We start from the raw sequence: 26,792 nt of genomic DNA on the forward strand, positions 1-26,792 counted from the left end.
CCGCCGGGGAGCGACGGGGCCCGAGCCGCTTCCCCCGAGCGGCTGCGGGAGCGGGAGCGGGAGCGGCGCGCGCACCGCGTGGAATGCACGGTGTGCGGGGGCGCGTTCCGTTCTGCACGGTGCACACGGTGTGCGAGTGTCACGTGCAGGTGCAAGGCGTGTAGCTGCACACGTGCAGTTCTGCACGGTGCACACGGTGTGCGAGTGTCACGTACAGGTGCAAGAGGTGCAGGTGCACGTGTGCAGTTCTGCACAATGTACATGGTGTGCAAGTGTCGCACACAGGTGCACATGTGCAGTTCTTCACGGTGCACATAGTGTGCAGGCAAGTGTCACATCCAGGTGTAAGGTGTGCAGGTGCACAGTGTGCTGGTCTACAGGGCGCATGGGGGGTATGTGCATGGTAAGCAGCTGTGTGTGTTGTGCAGGTGCCCAGTGTGCATGATGTATATAGATACATACATATGTAGTGTGCAATGCGCAGTGTGTGCAGCAGCTCACAGCGCGGATGGTGCGGGCACTGTGTGGGGCGTGCGTGGCGAACAGGAGTGCAGGTGTACCTGGTGTACGGATATGCGTGGTGCGCCAGGTACAGCGTGCGCAGCCGTACACGTGCGGATGGCGTGCCAGTGCACGTGGTATGCAGTGTACGCAGCATGTGCGCTGTACAGCATACATGATGTAGGTGTGCAGGTGTGCATGGTGCTGCGCAGGCAGAGGCCCAGGCAGCTGGAGAAGATGTGCCYGCCGCTGGAGCCCGGTGCTCACCTGCATGCTGAGAGAAAGCAGCTTTGACGTGCCAGCAGCCTTTTGAACCCTGGCAGCTGGCAGGGGATGTTTCCGCAGCCAGCTCCCGCTCTTGGAGGCAAACGCCGAGACAGGAGAGGTTGCGAGGGGCGCGGGTGAAGTTTCGCACACCTTCCACGTCACGGCAGGGTTTTCTCAGGCTCCGTTTCCCCACCGTAAGCAGCTCGTGGATCACCCACACCGCACGCCACGCAAGGGGAAAAGCCTGGCGCCTGCAGGGAAGAGCTGGGCAGGGCCACGGACTGGCCTGGTGCATGCTTAAAACTGTTACTGACGTTACTACTCCTGGCAGAGCAGTGAGAGCAGGGGCCACTTCTAATAAAACTGCTGCAGCCAGGAAGACACAAAACTGGCTTTGCATCTGGTGACTTGTTTTGCTCATAGATTTTTGCCTGTAATTTTATATCTGCAAAAAGCAGTCTTTTTCCACCGCACAGCGAGACCTCCCTGGCTGGGCAGGTCGGCATAGCTCTACGGGCATGCGCGCATCTGCGCTGTTACATCGACTCACCTCCCGTAAGACGCTCCCGAGGAATTATGATAGATGGAGCGAGCAGCCGTTTTCATCGCTGGAGTGATTTAGATGAATAGTTTCACCTTCCTGCTGAATGGACTCTTCATTGCTTCAATTGAGAAAAGGCTAGTGTTCTAGGAAGCAATAGTGAGGAAAAAAAATGAAGGTGGACATATCAAAAAGACCTTTTTAATTATGCTGTACAAGAGCCTCTGACATAAATCGTACAGAAATAAAAATATCCACAATGTGTTAGAAGAAATCAGGCTCATTTGACTGCACAAAAACCATGAATGTGATTGCAAGAAAAGGCAACTGAATCAGGGTCAGGATGCAGCAGCTCCTTTGTACCCAAACCACAACTGTTAGGCTATGCACACGGATATACAAACAGAAAAGCAAGGCGAAAGCAGTCAGTGCAATACAGTCAAACATAGTAGACACTTTTCAAATATTCCTTTGGAATAAGCTTTACAACTTTGATAACGGTGAGGCTTAAGGGGGCAGCGCTTACTGCTGCAAAGGGTTTTAGGCGATGTCTTCTCCCATTGGTGAGTGGCACCAGTGGCAAGACATGTGCTCCCAACGTTACCGGTGATTTTTGGTGCTGGCTTATGCCCCTCAGAGATGCCAGGTCTCCTAGGAGGGAGAGGTCCCGCTGGCAGCGGGCGGCGTGCTCGGTTGTCCGGCCGTCTCGCACGCCAGACGGGAATTAGCTGTTCCTGCTCCTGCCCGGTGGCACGCACGGGTCCCAGCGGCAGCGGGCAGGAGTCGCTCGTCCCTCGTGTGCCACGTGGTGTGAAACACCTCCACTCCCGACCCTGCCTACCGAAACACTCAACTTCGTTAGAGTTAATCCAGGTATATTGTAACAAGTGAAAGCTTGCATAATTGAAAAATAGCTGAGGCATTAATCTTCCTTCTCGGTACCCTGAGTCCTCTTTAAAAAGATTATTTTGTCTTCAGAGACAGCTTTAATGCTACTTAATGAATCGCTTATAAATGAAGGGGTTTTTCTCCCGCATGGGGACAGGCTAACTGCTACGCTGGTTCGGTCAGCGTAGAGGAGACAATTAAGTTTTGTCAAGTACACAAAGAAAATAATTGCTCTCCACAAATACCACCGTAGTGAATTCGGCATACTTACGGCCAATTTATCCTGTCCTTTTGATTGAGTCTGCTTAGCGGCAGCAACACATCTATTTCCTTCAACTTTCTGGGAAAATCAGAATCCAAACTGGAGCTCATCCATTCAGGCGTCCAGTTCCAGAGCAGGGAAGCGACGTGAGAAAGGATGAATAAAGTGAGAAACTGGAGCATCAGAACCTCTCCCTTAGGTTCTAAGATGAGTTTTTTAGTTGCAGAGAGGGTCTGGGCAAGTTACCCTTACAACTGGACCCCCCGCCCTGGAACCGGACGGCAGGCGGGACCCCGGGGCAGCGCCGGCGTTCGCACGACGCACGTAATCCCGGTGAGCTGCAAAGGCAGACCTGCTGCGCGGAGGCGCTGTTCCTAGGCTCAGGCAGAGGGCCTGGACCGCGCACGCACACGCRCAGCCCTTGCCGCGTCCCCACGCGGTGCCGGCTCCGAGCCCCAGACGCACAGCACGGCGCGAGGATGCGCAAGGCAGAGCGCGTGGCGGAAGAGGAGCCCAGCCCCGGGAAAAGCCGCCGCGCTGAACTGCCGTCAGACGGCGAGGCCGGCAAAGAAACGGGTCTGCTCAGGCCCTCGCGCGCGCAGAGAAACCCCGGCAAACCAGGGCGCTCGCGCGCGGCCGCTTCCCCCCGTCAGCGGAGCGGCGGCCCATGCAGCRCGGGCCCTTTGCTCTCCCCAGGCGGGCTTTTCTGGTGAGCAGCCCTAGACTCAGGCCCGCTCGTTCAGCTCAACAGCTGAAAGCCAAAACCTCAGTGAAAAGGGAAAGAAGGAAAACTCTGTATTCCTCGCGTACTTTGAATATTAAGTGACGCTGTCAGCGTTGCCTTGGGATAACGCATCAAACCACTTCCTCGCTCAGACACGCGCGTGATTTTAGAAGAATGACTTTGAGGCTGACTTGCTGTTTCAAACCTCTGACTTTTTTCATGTCAGACTCGCGGACACAGCAGGAATGAAGTCAGGAGCAGCCTCGCTAGCAACAACCACGCGGGGTGACCCAGCTTCACTTTGCACCTCGGAACGAAGCGACGGCAGAAGTTTAAACCCCACGGTGCAGGGCTCGGGGCTGCGGCACGTTGGGGTCGGGGTTTGCTGCAATCAGCTCATGCCCTCCAAAAAAGCTTTTACTGACGGGAAGGTTTGTACGGCAGCCACTGAGTTATGCATGTGATTTGTACAGGCTCTTCTAGCAAATAACCCAAGCGCTTTTGACACATGAAGAAAACCAAGCTTTTTCCTGCAATGTTTTCGCTGATGTAACTCAGCTCTGTGACTCTACATCCCAGCCCCACCAGCCCAGCATCTCCATCAGGGCCCACTTTCCGCTGGACGCTACCTTCAATCCAAACAGCAAGGATGCACCTAGATGCACACGCTCCCAGCCAAGCATCTCCACTCACCTGAATTCAAAGCACCAGCTCCCCACCACCTAGGAAATACAGAGGAGATGTTTTATTTTTATATGGCATCTTAAAGGGATCACATGGTGTTGTGACTTTAGAAATCATTTTTTTTTCTATTTTGTAGCTAAAGCTTCATTAAAAAAACTGGGTGTAACCATATAAGCCCACATAAAGCAGGGACAAAAGTAACATGCTACCTTCTGACCATTGTAAAACTGCAGGTCTCTGAATGCTAGAGTGAAATGGTTTTTTAGATGATGTTATTGACTCCCTCCTCCCCCAAAAAGTCCCAAATCACAGAGCCTTGCCCCCAGTGAAAGCAATTTGGTTGCTCTGCACAACTGCCTGGGCTGTTTAGATGATAGATGATCAACAGATGCACGACTCTGCCCAAGTCATGATCAGACTGAAGGAAAAAGATATAAATAATGAGGCTGGTGGGGTTTGTGGCAGCGAGCCGGGAGCTCCGGCGCCCTCGCGTTGCTCGCTGCCGGAGGCTGCCTCCCGTCAAGGCCTCCAAACTAGCCCGTCCATGCTCAGAAGAGAAACTCGGGCAAGGCCAAAGCTGTTTTACCCCGCTGTGTTAAGCCAAGAAGATTGAACTGACATATTTTGTGGTTAACAGCTCCAAAGGAAGTTGAAGTGCTCGGATTTTTGAGTAAGAAAATAGTTTTCCTCCTAAGTCGCCCCACAATGAAGAAGTTGCTCCAGGTGCTGCTCGTTCAGCACTTGTCAGCAGGGCAGTGAGTCCGAACAGAGGGAGTAGAGCCTGTACATGGCAGCATCCTGGGCAGGAAGGACAGTGGTCTGCAGGATTAGAGCAAAAGACAAACCTCTCTGCTTCTCCCCCGTGCATCCGTGGATGGAGCGTGTTCGGCAGCAGAGGCTGGACCAAAGGGTCTGCGCGGGGTGGGTGGCTGGAGCTGGCCACGAGCACCTGCAGCAGGGAGCCTGCCTGCAGTGGCTGGAAGAAAAAGAGAGCATTAGTATTTGATCCCATTCAGATTCCTCATCTGGTCCCCTTGTCCCTCAGAAAACACCAGAACGCTTCTGCTCTTACCTTCCTGACGGCCAGTTCTCCTTCAGCTGCTGCCTTTCCCCTCTCCTCGTTACCTGGACCTGTCATGCTCAACTCCGCTGCTCCTGCCAGCCAGACCCTCTGCTCCAGCATGAGGGATGCCGAGGAGGTCACACTGGCATCCTGGAGGTTCTCACAGTCCCTCATCTCCGTCCCCACCCCCTGCCTCTCCCAGGCCCAATCCCCCTTTGGAATCGGCCAGCGGAGTCAAATCCATCTTTTGGACACTCTAGGCTCTGAGTTTGTGGCAGTTTGTGTTCAGGGAACATTTTTGTCAGAGCTCGAAGGGGTTAGTGAAGAGGCTAGAAGAACTCTTGTGCCTTGCTGGTGGAGCGAGCCCTCCCAGGGTACCACAACACTCCGCTCTGCTGCATTTTTAGAAAGTAGCAGTCTAGAGAATAAGAGGGGAGTTGTAAGATGTGGAAGGAGCAATACGGGCATGGGTATGGATCTCATTTTAGCTCCAAATTCACTTTTCATGTTTGACTGGGAAGGAGTGATTCCACCTGGGGGTCTTTGCCTGAGCAAGAACTGTGGGGGGACCCACAGGCTGAGTTCAGCTCTTGGTAACTCTTAAGAGTTACTGCATTTTCTGGATTTTTGCTCTGCTCCCAACCAGCACCTATAAGATATCAAGAAAGCAAGACCTAAACTTAGATTCCGAATGCGCTTCAACCCCAGTTAAACGGAGTATTTATCTCTTCACAGGGAGGTGAGAATGGCAAACCCCAGCAGCGATAGCTTCCCCACCAAGCGAGCCTGCAGGGAAACCTCTCTGCTGATGGAAACTGCCCCAAGGAGAAAGGCCTTGGGGAGGCTAAAAGCCTACGGTCCCTTCCCGTTAGCCTGGCCAGAGCAGCTGTTATGCCTGGTGCAAGACATGCAAGTTGCTGACATGCTCTGGGCACTTTGCCCCCGCCGTTTCACCCACCCCGATTCCTACTGCAGTTCACCTGGATCACACGTGCTCGCAAACATTGCTCCAGGACTGCCTGCCCTGCCCAGTGTTCAATCTTAGCTACTTTTACCAGGGCTGGGGGGTAGTATGAGCCTAGCAGAGCTGCAGCGGCTCATCGACCTGCACCTGCAGCTCTCTGAACTCACTGGTTTGCCTGGCCCAAGCTCGATGTTTTACCTGGCCAGATGCACCTTTATCTTGAGTATCTTTATGCATCTTTTCTTGTGTAAGGGAGAGAAATAAATGTCCTAAGAAAGAAAATTAAATTTGAGACTTTCTTTGCTTAAGCAGACCCTCCTTCTGGCTGACAAACCTGTGAGGAGCCACTGGACCCGGGCAAGGCTGGAATTGCAGTAGTTCACCCAGGGGCTGCTGAGCTGTGGCTCCCGCAAACTTTACATACCTCTCACCATGAGCCACTGCCATGCATTCAATGTGGGAAGATGGTGTCGACATGCTTTGCTCAGGATGTTGAGCTCTTCGTTATGCACCAAGCAGCACCTCTGTGCTTGCAGTAATAGGGGCCCAGTTATCCACAGCCATTAGCGAGATCCTGTTTTGCTTTTTCCTTTTTATGGGAAATAGCAAGCTCAGATGCAGCAGTCATTGGAAAGGTTTCCTCTTATGAAACGTAATGCTTTTTGCTGTCGATTATGAGCAGAGAGCTCTGCAGCCCTGTACAAATTGCTCTGTGAAAGCATAAATAGGAGTACACGGGAGCTGATTACATTCCTAGTGGCTGACTTGCTTAAAAACAGTTGATGGAAATGCAGAGGTCAAGAGAAATAAACAGCATAGTGCATGACGGTGATCATCACTGACACAGCAGCACTGAGGGGCAGCAAGAGACAAGCACCCGCGCCGTAGCCTGCCCTGGCGAAAGCACAGCCCTTCGCAGCCACCTCCCGGAGAAGCTAACGGAGGGGTCGCAGCAAGCTGTCCCCAAAGCCATGATTTTTCCCCCCCTGTGAAGACAGTAGCTGTTATCAGGCTATTATTTTCCTGCCCATTAGCAATACCTCCAAATAGTTCTACAGAAGGAGATAAAAACACAGGTTTTCCACCCCCTGCACTGCCCTGGTCCTAGCCACCAAAGGAACTTTGCCAAAGTCACCACCTCCAACAGCCACAGGCTCCTAGCTGGATTCATTCTGGAGGCAGAGAAAGGGTTTATGCTGCAAGAGCTGGAGCCTCCTAGAAGTCAGCTCATGTCTGTGAAACTCAGTGCTGGTCGGGAGAAGGAAAATGACTCCCCTCTCCTGATGTGCTCCCACCAAAGGCCCTGATTTTGCCAGATACTTCAGCATAAACCAACTTGCTCTCAAGAGCCGTGGTGTTTAAATTTTAGCTGACCAGCATAGAAAACATTTTCCAGCATTTTCCCATTCCAGAGCAAAGGACAAGAAAGTACTTGCATATTTTCACTGTCTGCCTTGGAGTGGCTGCCTTCTGCCCTTGGATGCTGGACCACAACACAGCGTGCCTCAGCATACCCAAGCTCCTCCTGGGTTTGGGACCAAGGCACTCGGGCAGCAGGTCCACAGCTCCTGAGCCCAATCCAACTGCTGGCTCCTGCCAGCAGGGCAAATCCACAGCCCTGGGAGCTTCCTTTTGTGGAAGAAGGTCATGATGTCTCATCCCTGTTCAGTCAGTGAAGGGATTCTTCWTGAAGATAAATTTCCAGTTTACTAACCAACAGGTTGAGTGCCCATCTTAATTTTCACTTAGTTCTAACTATATTTTTGCTTGATGGGCTCATGAACATCTGCTAAAACTTCAATACATGCCTTATTGTGTAGTCTGATTCTTAACTTCAGCTGGCTGTGTTCTTCAGGCCCTTTACCGTAAGGTCCATATCAATACTCCATTCACATGTGATGAGGTTCATTCGTGCTCATTCACATGATGCTCATGGCTATCTCTTCAGTAGCTCCATGAAGAACTCTTCCTCTACAATCCACTAAATATGCATGCTTAATTCCTTTAGCATTTTTGCAGGCTCTGCAAAATGGTATTGATTTGTGCCAATAAAGTAGTTGTGTCCAATGAAGAAACAGTGTTTTTGCTTGTATTGGCCTCCACTCCAGTCTCTTTTTGAATGCTCACCCTGTTACATTTTGCTGATACCTTCTTCAAATTTCTACTTCTGTTTTCCCCACAGACCCACCGGAGAGCGTGGTTGCTCACCTACCTCAGCCAGGCTTTATTATTTTCCTTCTAATCACCAGTAGCTCTGCTTGCAATTTCTGTTTATCGAATATTGCAAAGTTAGAGGCATCAGAAAGCAGCAGCCTGGCGAATTCACAATGCTTTTTTGGCTTCCACATCAAGCTCTGCCAGCAGACGTTTTCAGTTTTGGTTCTCAGATCTCCATTACCGTCTGGTCTCAAAACAGCGAATCCACCAGCCCTCCAAATGCATGTGTTAAACTCAGCAGTCTCAAATCTGCTATCAGCGATCCGTAAGTTTCCCCCGTTTTTCATGAGAGGTGGGTATCCCTCAGACACTCCATTCGTTCCGGGATTCCAGGACCGTGATATTCTTCAGATATCTTCAGCACAGTTTGATGCCTGTTTTCCCCATTGTACTTGATTGTAGGTAAGCAAAAGATAGTTCCTCTGACCTAGCAGCATTAAAAATTTCTTTATCAATCAGTAGCTCCACTTACCTTCATGACAAGACAAAAACTGCTTGAATTTCTTCTGCTGTTTTGGAGTGTTCAAGCAACACCGAGCCCCAGCGCTCTCGTCCCCGCTGCCGGAGCTGCAGTCCCGCAGCGCTAGGCACGCTCTTCTCTCGATACGGACGTCGCTGGTCCCAGGTGTTACGCAAACACTGAGAAGTGAGAGTTGTGGTTTATAACTAATGTGAAATTTTACTTAAAGTTGACTATTAACTTTAGAGGAAAGGGACAGAAAGAAGAGGGAAAAAGGGAACTGCATAACTCAGATGCACCCCATTTGCCTGCAATCCAGCTAGAGAAAGCGTATTTGGAGCTTTAAAGCCAGTTATGAAGTTTAATGGGCTTGTGCACATCTAAAACAAAAAGCAGATTTAACATAGAGAGCTCTAAATTAAATACAAATTCGACAATGAAAAGGTTGTCAGAGATATTTAGGAGTTTTATATGTACGTTATATATGTATGTATATATATAAAACTGATAAATCATATTTATATGCAACATGAGGTGTTGCTATGGCAATCTTAATTTTATATTCCTTGCATTAAGAAGATTGTAAATTGCTTGGCACTGAAACTAAGAGAGAGGGAGAGAGAAAGGAAAAAGAAGAAAGAGGTGGACAGAAAAAGGAACTGCCTGTGCGTGCCGGTGTGAAAGCGCGCGGGGTGCTGGGGGGCGGCGGTGGCGGCGCGGGCCGGGGGCTCTGCCCGCGGGAGAGGTCCTCTGCGGGGACCAGGGCCGGGCTCACTGCTCCGCGGGCCGGGGCCTGCTCCGGATTTCATTTGACGCTGACGAGAATCAGACGCGGCTCTTCCACGGCCGTCCGGGTACCAAAAGGGCCGAAAAGCAAAGTCAGGCTCCGTCTCTGAGACGGTGCTGCTGTGACCAACGTCGATCTCCAGCACCCAGCTGGTGCTTCTAAGGAACATCCCGGTACTGCTGTATCACAAAAGCTGCAGAAAAAGTTCAATTATGGACACAAGTCATAGAACTTTTTTCCATTCGACGTTGCGGACACATCACAAACTACACGGAGGAGAGGGAGGGCGCAGGATTGGCGTCGCTCATGGATGGGAGCGGGCTCCAGGGCCGAGTCCCTCCGCTCTGCGGCAGCTAGAAGAGCAGATGTGTATAAACACCGTTGACGTAAAGCACGTTAGTGCCCACCTCCCACAGCGCTGTGCCACGCGGGAGAAGGCGTACCCGGCCCTCACCCCGCTGGGAGGGCGCCGGGCATCGCCTCCGAGCGCCGGCGGGACCCGTACCCCTTCCTCGCGCGAAGAGAGAGGAAGAGCCAAGAGCTGCTGATTGCAACGGGAACGGCTCAGAGCTGCAGTCTGGGATCTGTAAAATCCGTGGGCACGTCCAACGCCCTGCGGAGGAAACCGCTGCCTTGGATTTCTGGTGCAAAAAAATCCCCCTCACCTGGGATCAGCTGTCCGGGGCATTTGTTTTCTCCAGATTGATGATGTTTACAACTCCAGGCGTCTTTTCATTCATTTATGATCTCCGGGCGCGAGCAGGGCGCTTCGGGACGGCGCTTCGGGACGTTGAGTGACAAGTATTGTTGCAGTGCCAAGGAGATGGGCCTCTCAGCCGCCCGCGGCAGGCACATCGCCGCGCAACCATGATTTATCTGGAGTTGAATTAAGTTACGTCTGTGTTCCCTGCCTGCCCCGGCAGCGGCTGTACGCAGGTACGCCGTATTTCTTCCTCTAAAGAGGAGAACATGGGGCCATTTACCAATGGCGAGAGATTAGACAGTGCCCCGCACGTAAACTCCGAGACAAAGCTCATCTGAGCGTAGCTGAGGTATGGAGCTGACAAGTGACAAACAGCAGGAGCTGAGTCCGCTCGATTTTGGCTTACGCAATTGTTTGGGGAATCATGGGAAGAAAAAACCAGGTGAATTATTGTCAGCTGCAGACTTAAACAAATGGAGACTTCAAACAAAAATTGCATTGCTTAGACATTCAGATGGGGAAATATTTACCTCACGTGCAGAAATAAATGTTATAGTTTACGAGTCCTACAAAGCCTTTTATGCTGAAAATCCCCTTCTGGGTGAGGATGGGGATATTTCTCGTTGTGGTCCTAAGCCATTTGATTTATTTGCAGCGCAAAGCGATCAGCCAGGGCCTTATTTTCCTGAAGGCCTACAGCGATGGAAGGCGCCTTTCCCACTGTTCCTGCCCGGAGCCGCGGCTGGCTCAGCACCGCGGCTGGCTCAGCACCGCGGCTCTGCCCCCGCAGCTCCTGCCGGGTGCTCGCGCCGTGGGGCTCCACCATGCCGGACTTGGGGAAAAAAGCTCATTCACGGGATCTCCCTGTGCTCTCAGCGCGACCCGCAGCGAGTGCGGGCGGCTCGGCAGTGCGTCGCCTGGGCCGCCCCTGCCGTGACGAAGGGCTCTGCGAGCACGCGGCCCCCGGCCTCCCGGGAGAGCATCGCTCCCTCCAGCGTGGATGCTTTCTCGGGAAGCAGCCCCATTTTTCACCCACCATGTTGGGAGCACAGGATGGACGACTGCGCAGCATAACCTTGATAGCGGAGAAATCCAGCGCATGCAAATGCGAGTCCTAAATGGCTCTTTCCATGAAATACCAGCGCACGGGGGAACGCCCTCGCGGCACGGCACCAACGAACAGCTTCGTACTTAGGATCCGCGGCTTTGCCCCGCGCCACAGTCCGCGCTCTGCTTCTGGCTGCAAACAGCCGCTTCTCCCCGCGCCTCTGCTCCGCAAACCCTGCTCGTTTTGCGGTCCAGCCCCGTGCCCCTTGGTGCACCCGTCCTAGCGGCGGATGSCCCAGAGCGGCGCCAGGCTGCCGAAAGCGAACCCCGAGGTGCCGAGTGGTGCACGCCAGTGCCGAGTGCCCCTCACATCCCCAGGGCGGCCAGGCGCGGCCGGGGGCTCCGCGGGGCCACGAGGGGCGCAGCGGGGGGCTCCGCGCCGCCGGGGGGCTCCCCGCGGCCGGGGGGCTCCGCGCCGCCGTGCAGTGCGCCGCGGCCGCCTGAAGAGGGCAAGCCAGCACTGCGGTTCGTAATACGCGCGAAGAGCCGAGCCGGAGCAAGGAGCTCCCCGCGAGCAAGGGGGGCTGTGTTTCCTTTCGCAGGCCATGTAATGCCAGAGCAGAATTTAAACTGCAGTGTTTATCAAACACGTCTGAGACTTTTTCTTTCCTCCATCCTCTGTTAAACACCGCCCGTCTTGCAGAATTTCGATTTTTTGGGGTCATGCTGCTGGTACTGCACCAGACCTCGAACCCAAATGCAAAGTGTGAGGAAGAAATTGCAGTGCATCCATTGGCACCAGGGAGCCATACAGCTAGTCTGTGCCGGTAATAATTTATCCTAAGCCTTCTAGTGGCATTTTATGTCTTTTTGCTGTAGTGCTATTACAGCTTTGATTACTCCATTTTTATGTTTGTCAGCACAGCATATGGGCAAGATAATTTGTATTCAAAGTATTAAACTAGTAATGTAAATTATTAAAGACCCAATTCATAAAAGCATTGCACACCATATGCAGATTCCTTTCCCTGAACTCTCTCCCCTCCTTCTCCCCGCATTTTGCAGACCCGGCTCACAGCAATTTGAGCAGAACCGGGACTGCCGGCAGCCCAGGAGCCATCCCTCGTGCTTCCACAGCCGGCTGCCACCTCCTGCCGTGGGCACAGGTTGGGATCCCCCTCATCGGTCTGGAGAGATGTGGGGTGAGGATTTAGCACCTTCCTCTTCCTGCCAGTGCACGACCCGGTTGGTCCAGGTCATCAGCCCAGCCCAGCTTGGCACCTTTGGAGACATGATAAGCAAGAAACGGGTTTTCCCCGTTTTTCCCCCCATATCCTCATTCGCCTTGATGGCCTCTGTGGGGCATCAATCTTCCCGCGCTGGCGCCGGCGCCAGCGGGGGCAAACGGACCCGCCGCGCTGCTCCGGCCTCGCCTCCCCTCCTGGACTCCCACGCGCACGAGGCCCGCGGCAGCTTTGCCGCTCAGCCACCATGTAAACGCAAACCGCAGGCCAGCACCAAACCTCCGTGGACACGGCACCGCCTCTGCCCCGGCGCTGGGCTCTCACAGAGCTCGGCAGCGGCCGGGGCGAAACCTGCCGAGCCGGCGGGGAAACGCGGCTTTTCGGCTGCAACCCCTGCAATAACGGACAGCTAATTTCCGTAGCTGTTTACCAGAGCATATACAGCACCATCATGTTGAGCAGATGCTGTCTTCTGTTTTTCTCATTACCAAGATTTACTGTCTTATAAGCTTATTATTGACTGAGGCTTTAGCCTTTCTTTGGGGTTGAAGCTGAGGGAGATGCAAACTCCCGGCAGTGCGCTTGCAGCAGCGCGCCCGCAGCAAGGCCCCGCGAACCGAACCAGCACTCTGGGCTGCCCCTGCAAACCCGAATTCCTCTGCCTTCGAGCACGCCCGTCCACAGCCCAGACACCAATACGCGAGACGCGTGTATACTCACTGCGATGCGTGACTGGGGGCTACTGTGCAGCTTAGCTCTCCTGCATTGCCTGGGGCAATCAGAGAGTTACCTTGGGAGCCACTGGGAGAGGGGACCTCCTCGTTTCATGCCAGTGAGTTGGGCCTCTGTCTCCTGGCATTAAGGTCACAGGCATCACCAGGGTCGCTCTTCSAGCGGGAAGGGAGGGAGGGTTTAAGCAGAATAAGCCCGGGGGGATCCCTGCTGATAGGGATGAAGCCAGGCAGTTGCAGGCATCCAGCAGCACTGAGGAGGCAAGACCTGGGCCCACCACGTCCCACCACCCTCGGACCTGCCCTGGCTGGCTGCCCCACTGCTGCCATGGGGCCACCATGGGGAAGAGCCCCAGGCAGGAGGAGAGCCCGGCGGCCGCGCAGAGCTGGTCACCTGGAGCAGATGGGGCACGGGAAAGAGGCCTGGCAGCACTGGTGGCACCAGGGCCAAGGGACCTGGGGCCAGGGCAGCCTTTGGGGCAGCTTTGGGCCCTGGGAGCCCATAGCTCAGCAACCCCTGAGGATGCTTTTGGGGACAGCCCACCCTCCCCTCGGCGCATGGCAAAGCAGCAGGGCTCAGCTCAGCGTTGGTTTACGCTGTTGGCACAGCCACGTCCTAACCCTGTGCTCCCGAGGAGGGTGTACTCGCCCCTCCGACCACAGGAGCAGGGGGAGAATTTTATACCACCAAGAGGCTTCCCAAGGCTCAGCACTGGCCTCTCCGTCGGGCTCACGGGTGCCCTCGGCAAGTCACCTCACCCCTCTGTGCCTCCACTTCTCCATCCGTAAATTGATGCTAGCTAGATGAACCACCTCGCTGTCTCTAGTACACTGGTACCAAGCAAAGGAGCGGATTTATTTATTCATCCACGTACTACCCGTCATGCATAAACTACTCGCATCATCATCTCTCTCCAAGCTCATGCAGAGAAATTATAAAGACATCAAGTTCCATACCCAGTAATACACAGAGTCACCCTAAAAGTAAAAAGGCTCTGGGTACCATGGGAACACAGCTCTGCTCCTCTGGTCAGGCCTTCAACAGGACATGTGGCTCAGCCACTGGCCAAGCCAAGGTCCTCTGCCACCAACCTGGAAAAAGAGAGGTCAGCATCTTCCGAGAGCACCCAGGCGAAGTCAGGAGAGAGCACTCCTTCTGGTCCCACTGTTGGCCCGGCCCAGAGCACGAAGAGCTGGGCGGTCTGGATAACATCACAGGCATGTGTTTTAGGCTGAGCCCACACAGCCYGTGGAGCAGCAGAGAATCTGTTCTTTCCATGGGTTCCCGGTAAGGCAAAGCACCAAGGCACAGCTGTCCGCCAGCGCCCTCGAGCAGGGCCCTGAGCAGACAGATCCAACGGGGAGGCGGCAGCGGCTCCAACAAGATCCACACCTGAAAAGAGCAGCTCACAACCTTGGCGCTGAGCCGAGATCCGAGCGAAAGCCAACCGCCGCTGTCATGACAGCGGGAGCAGCGACGGACCGGCAAGGAGCTTGGCTCGGGAGCGTTACCGATGCCCAGCGGGCCTGGGAAAAGCCTCGCTCCCGCCTTACACTCAACACCAGGGCTTGCTTGGACCTAGGGCAATTCTGGTTTCTCCCTGGCTTTTGGTTACTCACGCTTCAGATTTGCTCTGGACTCTTCCTCTTACCAACATCTGACAGCAGTTGTGCATGTACGGGAACACTAGAGCCTACTGGTTTAAATTATCCAAGTTATAAATGGCATTTTGGTAAATGCATAAAGAACCTTAGATTCTTCTTGATCTTAGATCAAGTCCTGTAGCGACTTGCACCGAAGACCTCCTTCTCCCCCGCCCGTGTGTTTCCTGCCCACGTATTTCTACACAGCTTCCCCAGCAAAATGACAGCGTCGCCGAAAGCAGACGGTAAAACAAGGTAACACCACGCGAGCTGCTGGCCATCGACACCGGGCCGACAGCCGGCTGCTCTGCGCTAGCGTGGGGCTGGTTAGCAGGCAAAGCAAGGGACGTCCCCATGAAAGCCGCACGGCGGGCACGGGCCACGCGCTGGGGCAGGGAGCGGGCAGAGCGCCGGCAGGAGCTCCCCGGACGCGGCGGCGATTCCCGCGCTGCCGGRGCGGCACCCGGAGCCGCAGCCCTCGCCCGCCGGCCGCGGCGCTGCGCCGGCACGCGGGCGCTAGCAGGTAATTCAGCCACAGCTCTGCAAGCCTACAGCCACGGCAAGCCGCGTCTTGGCATGTTGCAGCTACGGCCAAAGCTAAAGCTGCCAAAAGCAGGTTGCCCAGGAGAAAGGATGGAAACGTGAGCGAGCAAAGTACTGGAGATGAAGGGTGATGACTGAGAAACAGTGCACGCATGGAGGGGCACAAAGTGACTGTTTGAAATATACATATATATATATATATATATTTGCCTATTTTAGTTCACAACATATTTGGAATTCCTTTTTCAATATTTTGTTTTCAAAAAGGTACAAATATTTTTCAACTCGTATTTCACCATAAAATGAAAAAAAATAGTAAGAGAGAGCCCCCGGCCATCTGTCCCCAGGCAAGGCGCGGTGCGCGGTGCTCGGCGCCCAGCGCCGCGGCTCGCCTCCCTCCGGGACGGGGACGCCGGCCCCGGCAGGCCGCTTTGGTTTCTCCCGTCTTTCTCGCTCGTTTGCGTTTTTAACGCTCCTTTGGGGCGCGGATAACCCACATAGCGAGCGCGCGACCCACCGCAGCCGACAGGCCGAACAGCAGGCTTCCAGATGTCCGCACGGCTCGCCCATCTCAGACCCCTAATCCTCTACTTTGTCTGAGCTCTAGCTGATTTCTGATGCGTTCAGATTATCCAGCCAGCGTAACTGCTAGCGAACATCTGAATATTTCGCCCGTTCCACCTCACGTTTCGCCGCGGCGGAGACGCGCTTCGCCGGGCCCTTCCTTATCAAGCCAGCTAGCGCAGCGCAAAGGCGGCCGACGGGACCCCGCAGAGCCCCGCGGCCTGCGAACCCCCGACGTCTGGAGGGGGGCGGAGGCCACATACGGCTGCTTCAGAGGAAGAGGAGCGCGGGACCCGAGGGGCGGCCTTCCCGGCTCCGCTGGAGGGGAGCTCGGCCGGGGCGGCGGGCGCGCGCGTCGCCCGGGCGCCCTTACAGCAGGGCGGCCGCGCCGCCGCCCGCGCCGCCGGGGACCGGCGTGCGCACGGAGCGAAGGGAAATGATTAACGGGGGAAGCATGCATGGTACAAAAAAAGGCTTTTTAGTCCAAAAAAGGGACGTCCGTATTTAGAAACGCTCGATTCCTGTCGTCGGGGCCCCGCTTTTCCCCGAACGGATCCCTCCCCTTGGCAGGAAGGAGTCACAGGGGGAGCTTGTGCCCAGCGACGTTACACGGCACCGAGACCGCCTCTGTGCCTCGAGGATCGAAACGCAGACACTCCAGAGGAGAAAAAAACAAAACGAAAAACAAAAATCCACCCTCGCGCCGTTCCCAGCGAGGCGCCCAAGCCGCCGGCCCTGCGTCTCGCCGCCTCGCTCGCGCCCGCTCCGCGCAGCCCGCCGCCCAAGCCCGCCGCGCCGGCCCCTTCCGCGGACGTGCGCCCACCGACAGCGGGCCAGCCTCCGAATCAGCCTCCATCCTCGCCCCGCCGCCGCCCGGCGCAAAGGCCTCGTGCTAAGGGCATCCTCAGCTAACCTGAAACGGCACCGAGCAACAGCTCGCGTCGGCTGAAAATCCGCCCTGAAGCGCCCAGCGCAGACCAACGCGTCCCCGAAGCCCGAGGCGCAGGCGAGGGGGTCTGCTCGCCCCCGGGGCGGGCGGCGTGGGCACGCCGCGCAGCACCGGGCACCCGCACGGCACGGACCAGAGAGCCAGAAAGAAGAAAAACAGACAGACAGACAAAAAGGTTTTCTAAAGTTAGAAGATCTGTGCAACAGCACCTGAAAATAAGCTCAGTGGAAACATTTATTTGGAGAGGTGGCAGGGGAAGAGAGAGAAGGGGTTTTTGGGGGGTTTTTGGGGGTTTATTTCCACTTACAAAGGTCAGTGAAGTGGTTTTGAAGAGCTGTTCTTTCAGGATCTCTGCTTCCAGTAAGTGAGGATCGTCAGCTCTGATCTTCTGTGGGTTTGCAGGAGAACTTCCCGGTGGTCTCTGCAGACGAGTGTTCCTCGGGCGGCCGGAGGGCTGAGCCTCGAGCAGCGCCGCCCTCGGCTTTCTGGGGCGCGAGGAGGGGCCGGCCGTGAGCACCCGGCTCGGCTCCGCGGCCCGGCCGGGACCCCGCAATAAGCCACCGCTCCCCACACGCCCGGACCACCCCAGTCCCACCACAGCGTCGCTCTGCACCGCCAGCTGCTCTTTCCCTGGTTCTTCCAGCCTCCTCTTTTTCCCCATGGTTTATCCCAGAAGGTTTCTGCCGAGACTGTTCTTACTAAAGAAGTGCAATAGGAATCATGGAAAACCAAAAAAAAAAAAAAAGCAAAACCCTCACACGTTCAGAAGAATCAAAAGCCTTCTGCAAGTTGCCCTCAAAGTTCAACACACCGAATCTGGTCTATCTTCTTTTGTTAGATGACTCTCCGGGGTAGGAAATCACCGAAGAAGGAAACGTGAATGACAGTGAGGAATGAGAGATCTTTAATTAGACAGTTTAATGCTGTTTTGTCAGGTTTTATTCCAATTGCAGACAAGCTCTTGGAAGGCAGGCTTCTCTTTAAGACTTTTACTGGCACCTTCATCTTTGAGCTTGGTCTGAAAAAGCTCCCAGCAGCTTGCAAAAATTAAGTTACTATACGAGGCAATGAAATAAGCCAATTGAAGACAGGGCACATGTTTCCTTTTGCTCTCCCTGCTATAGGGGAGCGACCTTTGGCAGGAGCCAGGGCACGCAGCTGCAGGTAGTAATATCTTAAACAACTGCAGAAGCAGAGCCCAGAAAAGATCCCCAGTTCAACCTCCAAAGACAAAGGGAACAAAACCTGACCAACATATTTTTTCCCCCTCAGAAGTTCCCTAATAGCTCATAAAGAAACCCAGCAGCCAAATTGCCCCTGCTCCTACCTTTCTCAAGCCTCTTCTGCAAGACTACGAGGTATTGGTGGTGCATCCCAGGTAACACATAGTAAAAGAATAATCACACGATAACTACCAGGAGGCAAAAGACATTCATCTCATGCTATCCCCGAAATCACTTCAACTTTCTCCTTGCATGAATTTTCTAAATTGACATGAAGCAAATCTTAAGTTTCACCCAAAAAAGGGCAGTTAAAAACACAAAAGTGATAAGCTCTTACAACAACAGGGACAGACGTTTGCTCAACATTATAAAAGAACCTTTTTCTGACTTGAAATACTTGAGGAAGGTTTACAAGGGGAGGGGCTGGGAAGAAATAGCTACTTTCTAAGTCACAAGATCCTCCCCAGGTGCCTCCTTACACAGGATCTCATCAACAAGAGCTCGCGGAGGTGCACGGCACCCATGCGGCACCCACGCAAAAGGGTTGCTCTATGCAGGGGTGTCGCAGCTGGGGGCACCCGGACGACAGCCAGGCCGGGCGCAAGGTGCACAGGCAGCGGCACTGCATGCTTCAGGGCTCAAAAGTCACCAGCAAACGCGTTCAAAACTCCCAGTTCCACAGCAAGGCTGAGGTGGTAATTGTGATTTTTCCTGTGGGTGGATTTGGTCAACAAAACAAAGTCCCCCGCGTCAGGGGACACAGTTACAAGACAGGCGTCCCCATACCCCCGTTAACGCAGCTCCACCTCAGCACCAACAGGACAGGGATTTGCCCAACTCACTCGCACATATCACAGCTTCCAAAGGTTTCAGCACCACCACAGCACTAGGATTTCTAGTCCAAACAGCACCCAGGCTCTGTAGTCCTGGACAGACCACTTATGTTCTCAACACAAAGAGTAACTCTGACTTAGCTATTTCCTAAGGGTTGCTGTGCCACCTCCAGGAACAAGGCAAGGAGGTGCTTGCTCACCAGCCAGGGAGACGCAGTGGTCAGCTACAGGCACCTCCAGGAGAGCTGGAACTACTTCCTTGGGCCCAATTTAAGGACCCAGGTGCAGAAACGCACCTGGGGAAAGCTCTCAGGAGCAGATGACTCCAAGCAGAAGCTAGGAAGCCATCCCTCACCAGCATCACACTTCACTGGGTAGGCATCAGGTTTATCAGAAGTGTTAGATGTTTGCAGAGCGCTTCGGACACAGGTCACCAAATGTGGACCATGCAAGGTAGGAGTGTACTGAGCACCAAACCAGAGCCCCAGCTGGGAAAAAAAGGATGCAGACATTTCCCAAGGCATGGAAACCCAACCAGGCATGTTGGCTATTTAGCCCCCTTTACGCCACAAGCTGGAATACATTCAGTAATGGGGTCTCCAGCACACTTTCTTTTACAGGGAAGCTGCCACTCACAATACAATTTATTGTATTAAAATCTAGTGCAGCTCTAGGGGAAACAAACAAGTATGCCACTTGCTAGGCACCAAATTCCACCCGTTACTTACGGAAGAGAGCACATTTGGGTTCAGACTCATAAAGGTGAGTGTGGAGCTTGCCAGAAACCAAACTCCAGTGTGATCCTGAGGCCATAAACGCACAGTGCCTGGGCTCCAGCACCAAGCAAAGCTGGCCAGAAGCTCCCAGTCAGCTCCTTCTCCTTGTCCGAGCTGCTGTTCCAGAAACTCGCAGAAAAGGAAGGTTTACTTTGTTTTTCTTCAGGGAAAACAGAGGATTGCTTTTCCACCCCACAAATAGCATCATGGAAAGACAGCCCAAGCGAGCAGAGGGAAAGCATTAATTTGAGATGCCTGCCAGCATTTGGCTGGAGATTGGAAGCAAAAAGCCCTTCCCCTGCCACCGTGTAAGACAGCGCCAATGGAAACCCTCACACCTAGCTGCTATTTCAACAGGGTTTATCAGCAGTAAATAAAACTATCTAAAAATTAGCTGCTCAAAGTGAGCAGATACAAGAGAGATAGCCGTATTAAGATCCCCCAAGCAGACTCTCACCTTCCTATGGAGCTCTGTTAGAGCTGAAGTTGTTTGCTACTAATTGATTCAATATGCATTTGGACTAGGATTTTTAATTAATTTTATTACAGAAAAATTAATGCGCTGCTTCCCCACAGATGCATTAGGATACCGACACAAGCAGCAGAAACAACCCCGCAGCGCAGCTTTCATTGCGGCTGTTTGCGGAGAGCCACTGTCCGCAGCAGCGGCACGGTTTACCCAAAGGTGTTTCTCCCCGCTCCAGGCTGAGGTCTTCTGTTCAGCTCACACAAAGCATCTACCACATTTCAGCTGAAACTGGAAACGGGCAGGCAGCAGGAGAGCACGACTCCCCAGCTTCCCAGGTCTCACTACTATGTTTTGGGGGCTTCTTTTTGGAAGCGGTGGGTTCTGGCCCTGCACCAGAGCAGAGCTACTCTGCAGCTCGGCTTACCCCATTGCCTGCCCGTTCGGTTTGATTTCAGAAGGATGCAGCGTGTTTCAGCAGCGACCGCGTTCTCAAGATTATGGTCTCGAGAGTAACCACTACAACCACAGAAAAACTACCCAACGCTGGTCTGTGCTGCCTCGGGCAGCACCAGGCAGCACCTTGCCGCCTCCACCGTGAGCACCACTGGGGACCCAGGCCTTGCCTCTCTCTTCCAGAGCCACCAGCAGGTTTTAGCCACTGAAGTACAGGCACAGCCTCTTCTTTTTAAGCTGAGCCTAAGTTACTCATAGGCTTGCCTCCCTGCAGCGGGCACGAGGGGCGTGCTGAATCACGCTTTACATTTTGGGAACAAGAGCAGCCTCGTGCTCAGCTCCATCCGACCCATGCCAGGGTATGCATCTTCTCTTCCCTTTCCCTCCCCCCCCCCCACCTATTTTATCATTACCCTTCTCTATGTACATCAGAGATAATAAAATACATRTTTACGCTGCTAGGCTTTGGAGTAAAGTTGAACTGTATGTTTTTGCTGTATAGCAGCCCAAAGCAAGAATGTCTGCTTTGAAACACCACAAGCATTTCAAAGCACTGAAAAAGACCCCTTGGAGGGTCTTGTTCTATCAAGAAGCAGAGCTGTCCAAAATTGGGCAGTTCCCAGTATTTGGGATCACATCTTTGAACACTAACAGTGATGGGGTGGTGGAGGGAAATCAGGTGTTACTTCTACACATTCACACTACGCTATTTATCAACRGCAATGCATTGGGAGAAGCATCACTACATCTGCAATATCCAAATTTCAATCCCCAGAGTCCTGCACTAACATTTTATTGAACTGTATCCCTGAGGCACACCATATTTTAGGAATCTGCAGAGCAGGAATAGGTAGTACACTGCAAGGTCCAAGACCTTAATCAAGCTCTGCAACTCGATAGATTTCCAATACAATGAAGACAAAGAGGTGTCAGCTCTAGTTCTCATGTGCTAATACTATCAATAGGGGCTCAGCTCACTAGCAGTTAATTCAAAGCCAAGCTCGATTTGCACAGCAGTGATCTACACTAATTCCCATATGTGGCTAAGGGGAGATTTTGCCAACTAGACAATAGAAACAGTATTATAGCTCCTGAAATGATGCCATTGCATTTCTCCTTCTCTACTCTACCACTTCCCCATCAGATTTCAACATGCTGGCAGCTCCAACCATCTTTTCCCCTTGCATTGGGAGGGACGTGAAAAGAGTAGGGAATACAAGAGCACCTATTTCTTTTCCAGATGCAGCTTTATTTGGGCTTTTAAAATGTGACTTCCCATAAGATGGGAGCCAGTTTAACACTTTTTTTTATTAAAGACATTAACAATTGTCATAGTTAAGCCAATATAGAAATACTTAAGTGATCCAACTGAAACAGCCCTTAAAAAAGTTTGCCACATGTTGCTACATTCTGTAAGAGCTCATTAGCTTACTTCATCCAATATTAAGTTCAGTTTGTTTCTGCTTTCAGGTCCTAACCATCTCAACATTAGCCTGGCCTCAGTTCTGCTGAGACACAGAGGTTGTTGAGAAGCCACAGGAAGCCAGAAACACTACCCAATTAAGCAATGAAGCTACATTTTATCCACAGCAGAAGAGCTTTTCCTGCCTATAAACCTGGCCCTCATTAGTCTGTAGTTTGGCTCCAAGGAGGAAAGGCAGCAGCTTGTACCTACATGGCATACACCAGCCAGTTACTCCATCCTCTGAAGGGAGCTGCTCGTGGCAGTCGGCATCGTCAGCCTGCTCTTAATGCAAGAGCCTTCACATGCACCCATCTCCTCCTAGCTGCAGCACCAGCACTGATGGCTAACTGGCCGCAGCACAGAAGGAACGCCAGAGTAGCAAGGGGTGCTAGTTTTCAGAAACCGTACAATATTAGGACCAAGGCAAGCTGGTTAGCTCACTAGCTGGAGATCAGGTATTACCTCTCCCTTGCAAACATCCCCAGCTTGGGAATGGGGAGGCAGCAGCAAGTCAGCAACCGCAACACAGCCAGGCTGTCACCATGCGGTGACAGAGACCTGTCCTTGCTCCCCAACCCACCTCACAGAGCCCAATACAGATTTAAACTGGCATCATCAGAGAAAGGACACATACTAAGTACCTGTGCCACATTCCTAGTTCAGCAGAGAGTTAGACTAGGCGCCTTTCGCCTGCCATGAATTAAGATGCTAGAAAAAAACACAAGTCTGAAACAGTTTAACACAGGACAAAAAAGGCACATTTTAATATGTACAGCAATGCATTTGGGCCATAAATTTACCCAACACAACTGAAAAAAAAAATCCAAACTATGCTTTTTACTTATTCCATGGTGTCAGCCTCATTCCTAGCCACCTACCTTTCTCTGCATCTGAATGCTGCTATATACACACACAAACAAACAATTACGTCATGAATGTTCATTTAGGCTCCCAAGTTCAAGTAATAAAGTTCAAACTTGCATAGCATCTTATGCCACTCAGCCATAAACAGTTACGATTGCATATTAGCTGGAGCAGCCATCTCTTTCAATTCAGCCAGTTGTGGCTGGCCACCATTTATTTATTTTAATCCTTGAGTCAGAATGTTTCCTAAGTCACCAGCCCCGAGGGATGCCACAGACTTCAAAATGAACCTCTTGCTGTTGTTAAGATCCTCYTAAACCAGAAATTTAGAATGTTGTCAAGAACAGTTTTAAAAATGTAATACTGTTTATTTTGCTTCAAAAACATTTCAGCATTCTAAACATACAAAAAAAACAGAACGTTGCAAATTTGTTTAAGTACAGAGTGTTTTTGAACTTCAGTTGCTGCACTGGCTCTTCACTTAGTTGACGATGAAGAGATGTCTACAGTTTCAGTTTAAAAACTACCGCACTTAACTAAAAAAATCCATACACTTCTCATGCCAGCTGAACCCCCTTCCACAACTAAGAATGGCAGCAGAATGCTATTTCACTATATACAGAAAGACAACTTTAAGCTAAATGGACGCCCACTGTAGTGTAAATAGATCTACCCTCACAGTGCATGCTTTGGGCCATGGCACCCCGTGGAACGTACAGCCTTTCCAAGTAATCACTGCTCCTCTAAGGCATCATAACTCTAAGCATGTACCACAAGAATCTGTCTAGTTTTTACAAACTATAGATATGTACAGTTTATAACCCAGGATTTTCTAGCCAATAACCATATAGTAACACCACCTTACAAATTAAAAAAATGCTTGAAACATTTTTAAATGCTTTGTTACACCAACAGCAAAGTGCACAGAGTTAGGAGAACACTAGAGCGCCTTTTCATTTTAAAAATGTTTGGAAATATGTACAACTTTGATACAGTTTCAGGGTGCTCACTACACCCATGGCCACTTCATGTAAACCAGTTACAATTTCTAGAGCACTTTTAGAAACTACAACGCGATCGGAATCCAAATTTTTTTAATTAAGCCTAATAAGGGCAAGAGACACCATCTCAAATAAGAGGTGCTTCATTTATGGTGTTTCCCCTACTCTATGGTATTCACATGGAGACAAGTATTGTACAGTTTTATTCGTCATCATCATCTTCATCCTCCTCTTCTTCATCCTCCTCCTCCTCTTCGTCTTCTTCCTCTACCTTTTTCCGAGCAGCTTTGGTTGCTGCTCCTTTTGCGCCATCAAACTTTCCTTTAGACTTGTAGTCTGCAACATCCTGCAAAGTCAAGGGGACGTCTTAATTTGCTCTAAGCAGCAAACACAAAGCATTTGTACAGCAGTGGGTGTTAAATGTAGAGGGACTGACTTTCCACAGCCACATCCCCTAAAGGGAAGGCAGCCAGCATTACAATATACAGGTTTGCAGACACCCAAGGATACTCAATTGCCTCCACACTATCTTTGAATCCTGTGTTCAGTTATTTCTTTGAGGAGGAGAAGAAAGAACCCAACTTCTAACAGAAGTTTCTAGCTAATGGGATWAAGCTTTTTAAAAGCACAGCAAACTCTGCTGGAGCAGCACAAACAGCCACTGTTTCACATCATTCAGACAAAGTTCTCCTTCCTCTTTGGAATTTACCTGCAGGTCTCTAACCTACTCTGTCCCAGCAAACATCCAGTTATAACACAGTTTGACTACATGGCACACAGCGCGTTTAGTACATGTCTACCTGCCAACAGCCATAAATGGGAGAGATGCTCTTTACACTGAGGCCACCTTGGCTCGGTCTGTTTTACGGAAGTACACGAACGCAAGAACCGGTACGGAAAACAGACAAGTAATAACGAGCCTTACCTTCTCGTACTTCTCCTTCAGCTTAGCTGCCTTATTATTATAAGGCTGCTTTTCGCCATCGCTGAGGTTGTTCCACATTTCACCAAGTTTCTTTGCTACGTCCCCAATAGATATGCCAGGGTTTGTGGATTTGATCTTAGGGCGGAACTCCGAACAGAACAGGAAGAAGCCAGACCTGCGAGCAGAGCATCACAGGACAGTGAGCATCACAGAAATGCGCCCAGCAAAGGTGAGGCAGCTGCCAGCACCTTTTACCATCCCGCACCACCAGATTCACACATACGCTCACACACAGAGGAAGAATACTTCCCTGAGCATTTGGGTTTTACTGAGAACCAACTTGTAGTCTCTCCTCCCTGCCCCCCACTATTGTTTTTGTTGTTTGCCCCCTAAACTTGATTTGCTCAAAATGCACAAGTCTCACTGCAAGCCTGTTATTTCCATGTCTTTTGTCATCATGAGTTCAAGAGTCCTAAGAACTGAACAATTCTTACTAGAGCTYTGCATGCTCAAGATTACAAGCTGCYTAGAAGGCCTATGAAACAGCACTAACAAGCAATGAACATCACCAATACTTCTATGTATGCTCAACCTACTTTTCTTACGGAAAATTATTGGCTAGGCCACACTGCTTGAAGATGTGGCAAAACAACATTTGTGCGTTTAATGCCACAAAGTTACTCACGGTGGTCGTTTTGGGGCATTGGGGTCCTTCTTCTTCTTGCCACCCTTAGCAGGTCCATAGTCCTTCATTTCTCTATCATATCGTACCTTATCAGCCTTCGCCATTTCATCAAATTTAGCCTTCTCCTTGCTTGACATGGTCTAAAACAACAAAACAAGACATGAAACACATGATTACCCCACTGTTCAATAGCTGGCAAAATTTAAATAAACAAACCAACACATACCAACTTGATAGGGGAGTTTTTTTTTTTTTAATATATATGTATATATAAGAATTGGTTGATTTTCTAACTGGACCTCCTTGAGGATGCAGGTTCTATAGCGGGGACTGCAGCCATGACTGGCTTATTCAGCATAAGGGAAACTGCTGGAATGGTACAAGCACACCCAAAGTCTGCTTGGGAGGACAGGTCTAAGGGGAGGTAGCTCATTAAGAGCACTATGTAGGAATAAGACAACAACTGAAGCTTAGAGGAAGCACCTAAATGGACAAATACACAGTTATTATAGGAGTCAGCAACATCAGACTAATGGCTGGATCTCTCTGCCAAGAATGGCATGTTGACTGAAACAGCACCGGCTCCCTYCATGCTTAAACATACATACATTAAGTTATAGCACCCATAATAAGTTATCACTTCAGGAAGTCACAAATTGTAGTACCTTCCACCTCTCTGAGCACTTCTTGGAAAACTCTGCAAAGTTGACTGGAACCTCTGGGTTCTTCTTCTTATGTTCTTCACGGCAGGTCTGCACAAAGAAGGCATAGGCAGACATCTTGCCCTTGGGCTTCTTCGGATCACCTTTAGCCATCTTGACTCTGTAAGGGGGGGAGAAAGGGATGACAAAAAATAGCGTCTATGTGTGCATGTATGTGTACGCATAGAAAAACATGTGACAGAAGCAATCTSCCATCAGTCACACAGCCCTTTTTTTTTCCCCCCCACCTAAAACCTCTATATGGAGAGTTAAGTTATTCTTCCTYGAGATTTGGGTCGCAGGCTTAAGCCAAGTGAAACTGGCCACGGGATTTAAGTTTTACATTGATATATTTACATCATGTCCAAAGACTGGAGACAGGCTATTAAATACACATACTCACACCCATTAAGTGTTATATATGAACTAATATAAAATATCTGTTTTGGTTGGCTACCACAGCGGGGCTGGAGCAGTGTGYGCAGCGCCAGCCCATGACTTATCCCTTTAGTCGCTGGAGTTCGCATGTTAGCAGCTGCTCCCCAGGCAGAAAGGCCGGGCTGCTGGCTCCCCCCACACAAGCGCAATAGCCTTCACACACAGATACCTCAGGT

General features: G+C 51.6%; 2 protein-coding genes across 2 annotated transcripts in view; both read right to left on the reverse strand.

Moving 5' to 3' along the window:
• The window catches only part of GPR50 (G protein-coupled receptor 50), a 56,223-nt gene extending 51,119 nt beyond the window's left edge, over positions 1-5,104 (reverse strand). The window contains exons 1-2 of the mRNA XM_085319725.1: positions 4,940-5,104; positions 4,713-4,843 (exon numbers count right to left, since the gene is read on the reverse strand). Coding sequence (XP_085175851.1) covers positions 4,713-4,843; positions 4,940-5,104 — 296 coding nt within the window. The remainder of the gene's footprint in view (positions 1-4,712; positions 4,844-4,939) is intronic.
• Positions 5,105-22,737: 17,633 nt separating this feature from the next.
• Positions 22,738-26,329, reverse strand: HMGB3 (high mobility group box 3). Its single transcript, XM_085319616.1, has 4 exons — positions 26,143-26,329; positions 25,478-25,617; positions 24,793-24,967; positions 22,738-24,213 (listed from the first exon to the last, which is right to left on the reverse strand). Exons 1-4 carry the CDS (start codon positions 26,290-26,292, stop codon positions 24,070-24,072), a joined length of 609 nt encoding a protein of 202 aa, XP_085175742.1. The 5' UTR covers positions 26,293-26,329; the 3' UTR covers positions 22,738-24,069.
• Between the last annotated feature and the right edge of the window lie 463 nt (positions 26,330-26,792).

Source organism: Rhea americana, unplaced genomic scaffold (assembly GCF_003343005.1).
Source record: "Rhea americana isolate MKP2758 unplaced genomic scaffold, rheAme1 scaffold_6, whole genome shotgun sequence".
In the NCBI taxonomy this organism is placed as follows: Eukaryota; Metazoa; Chordata; class Aves; order Rheiformes; family Rheidae; genus Rhea; species Rhea americana.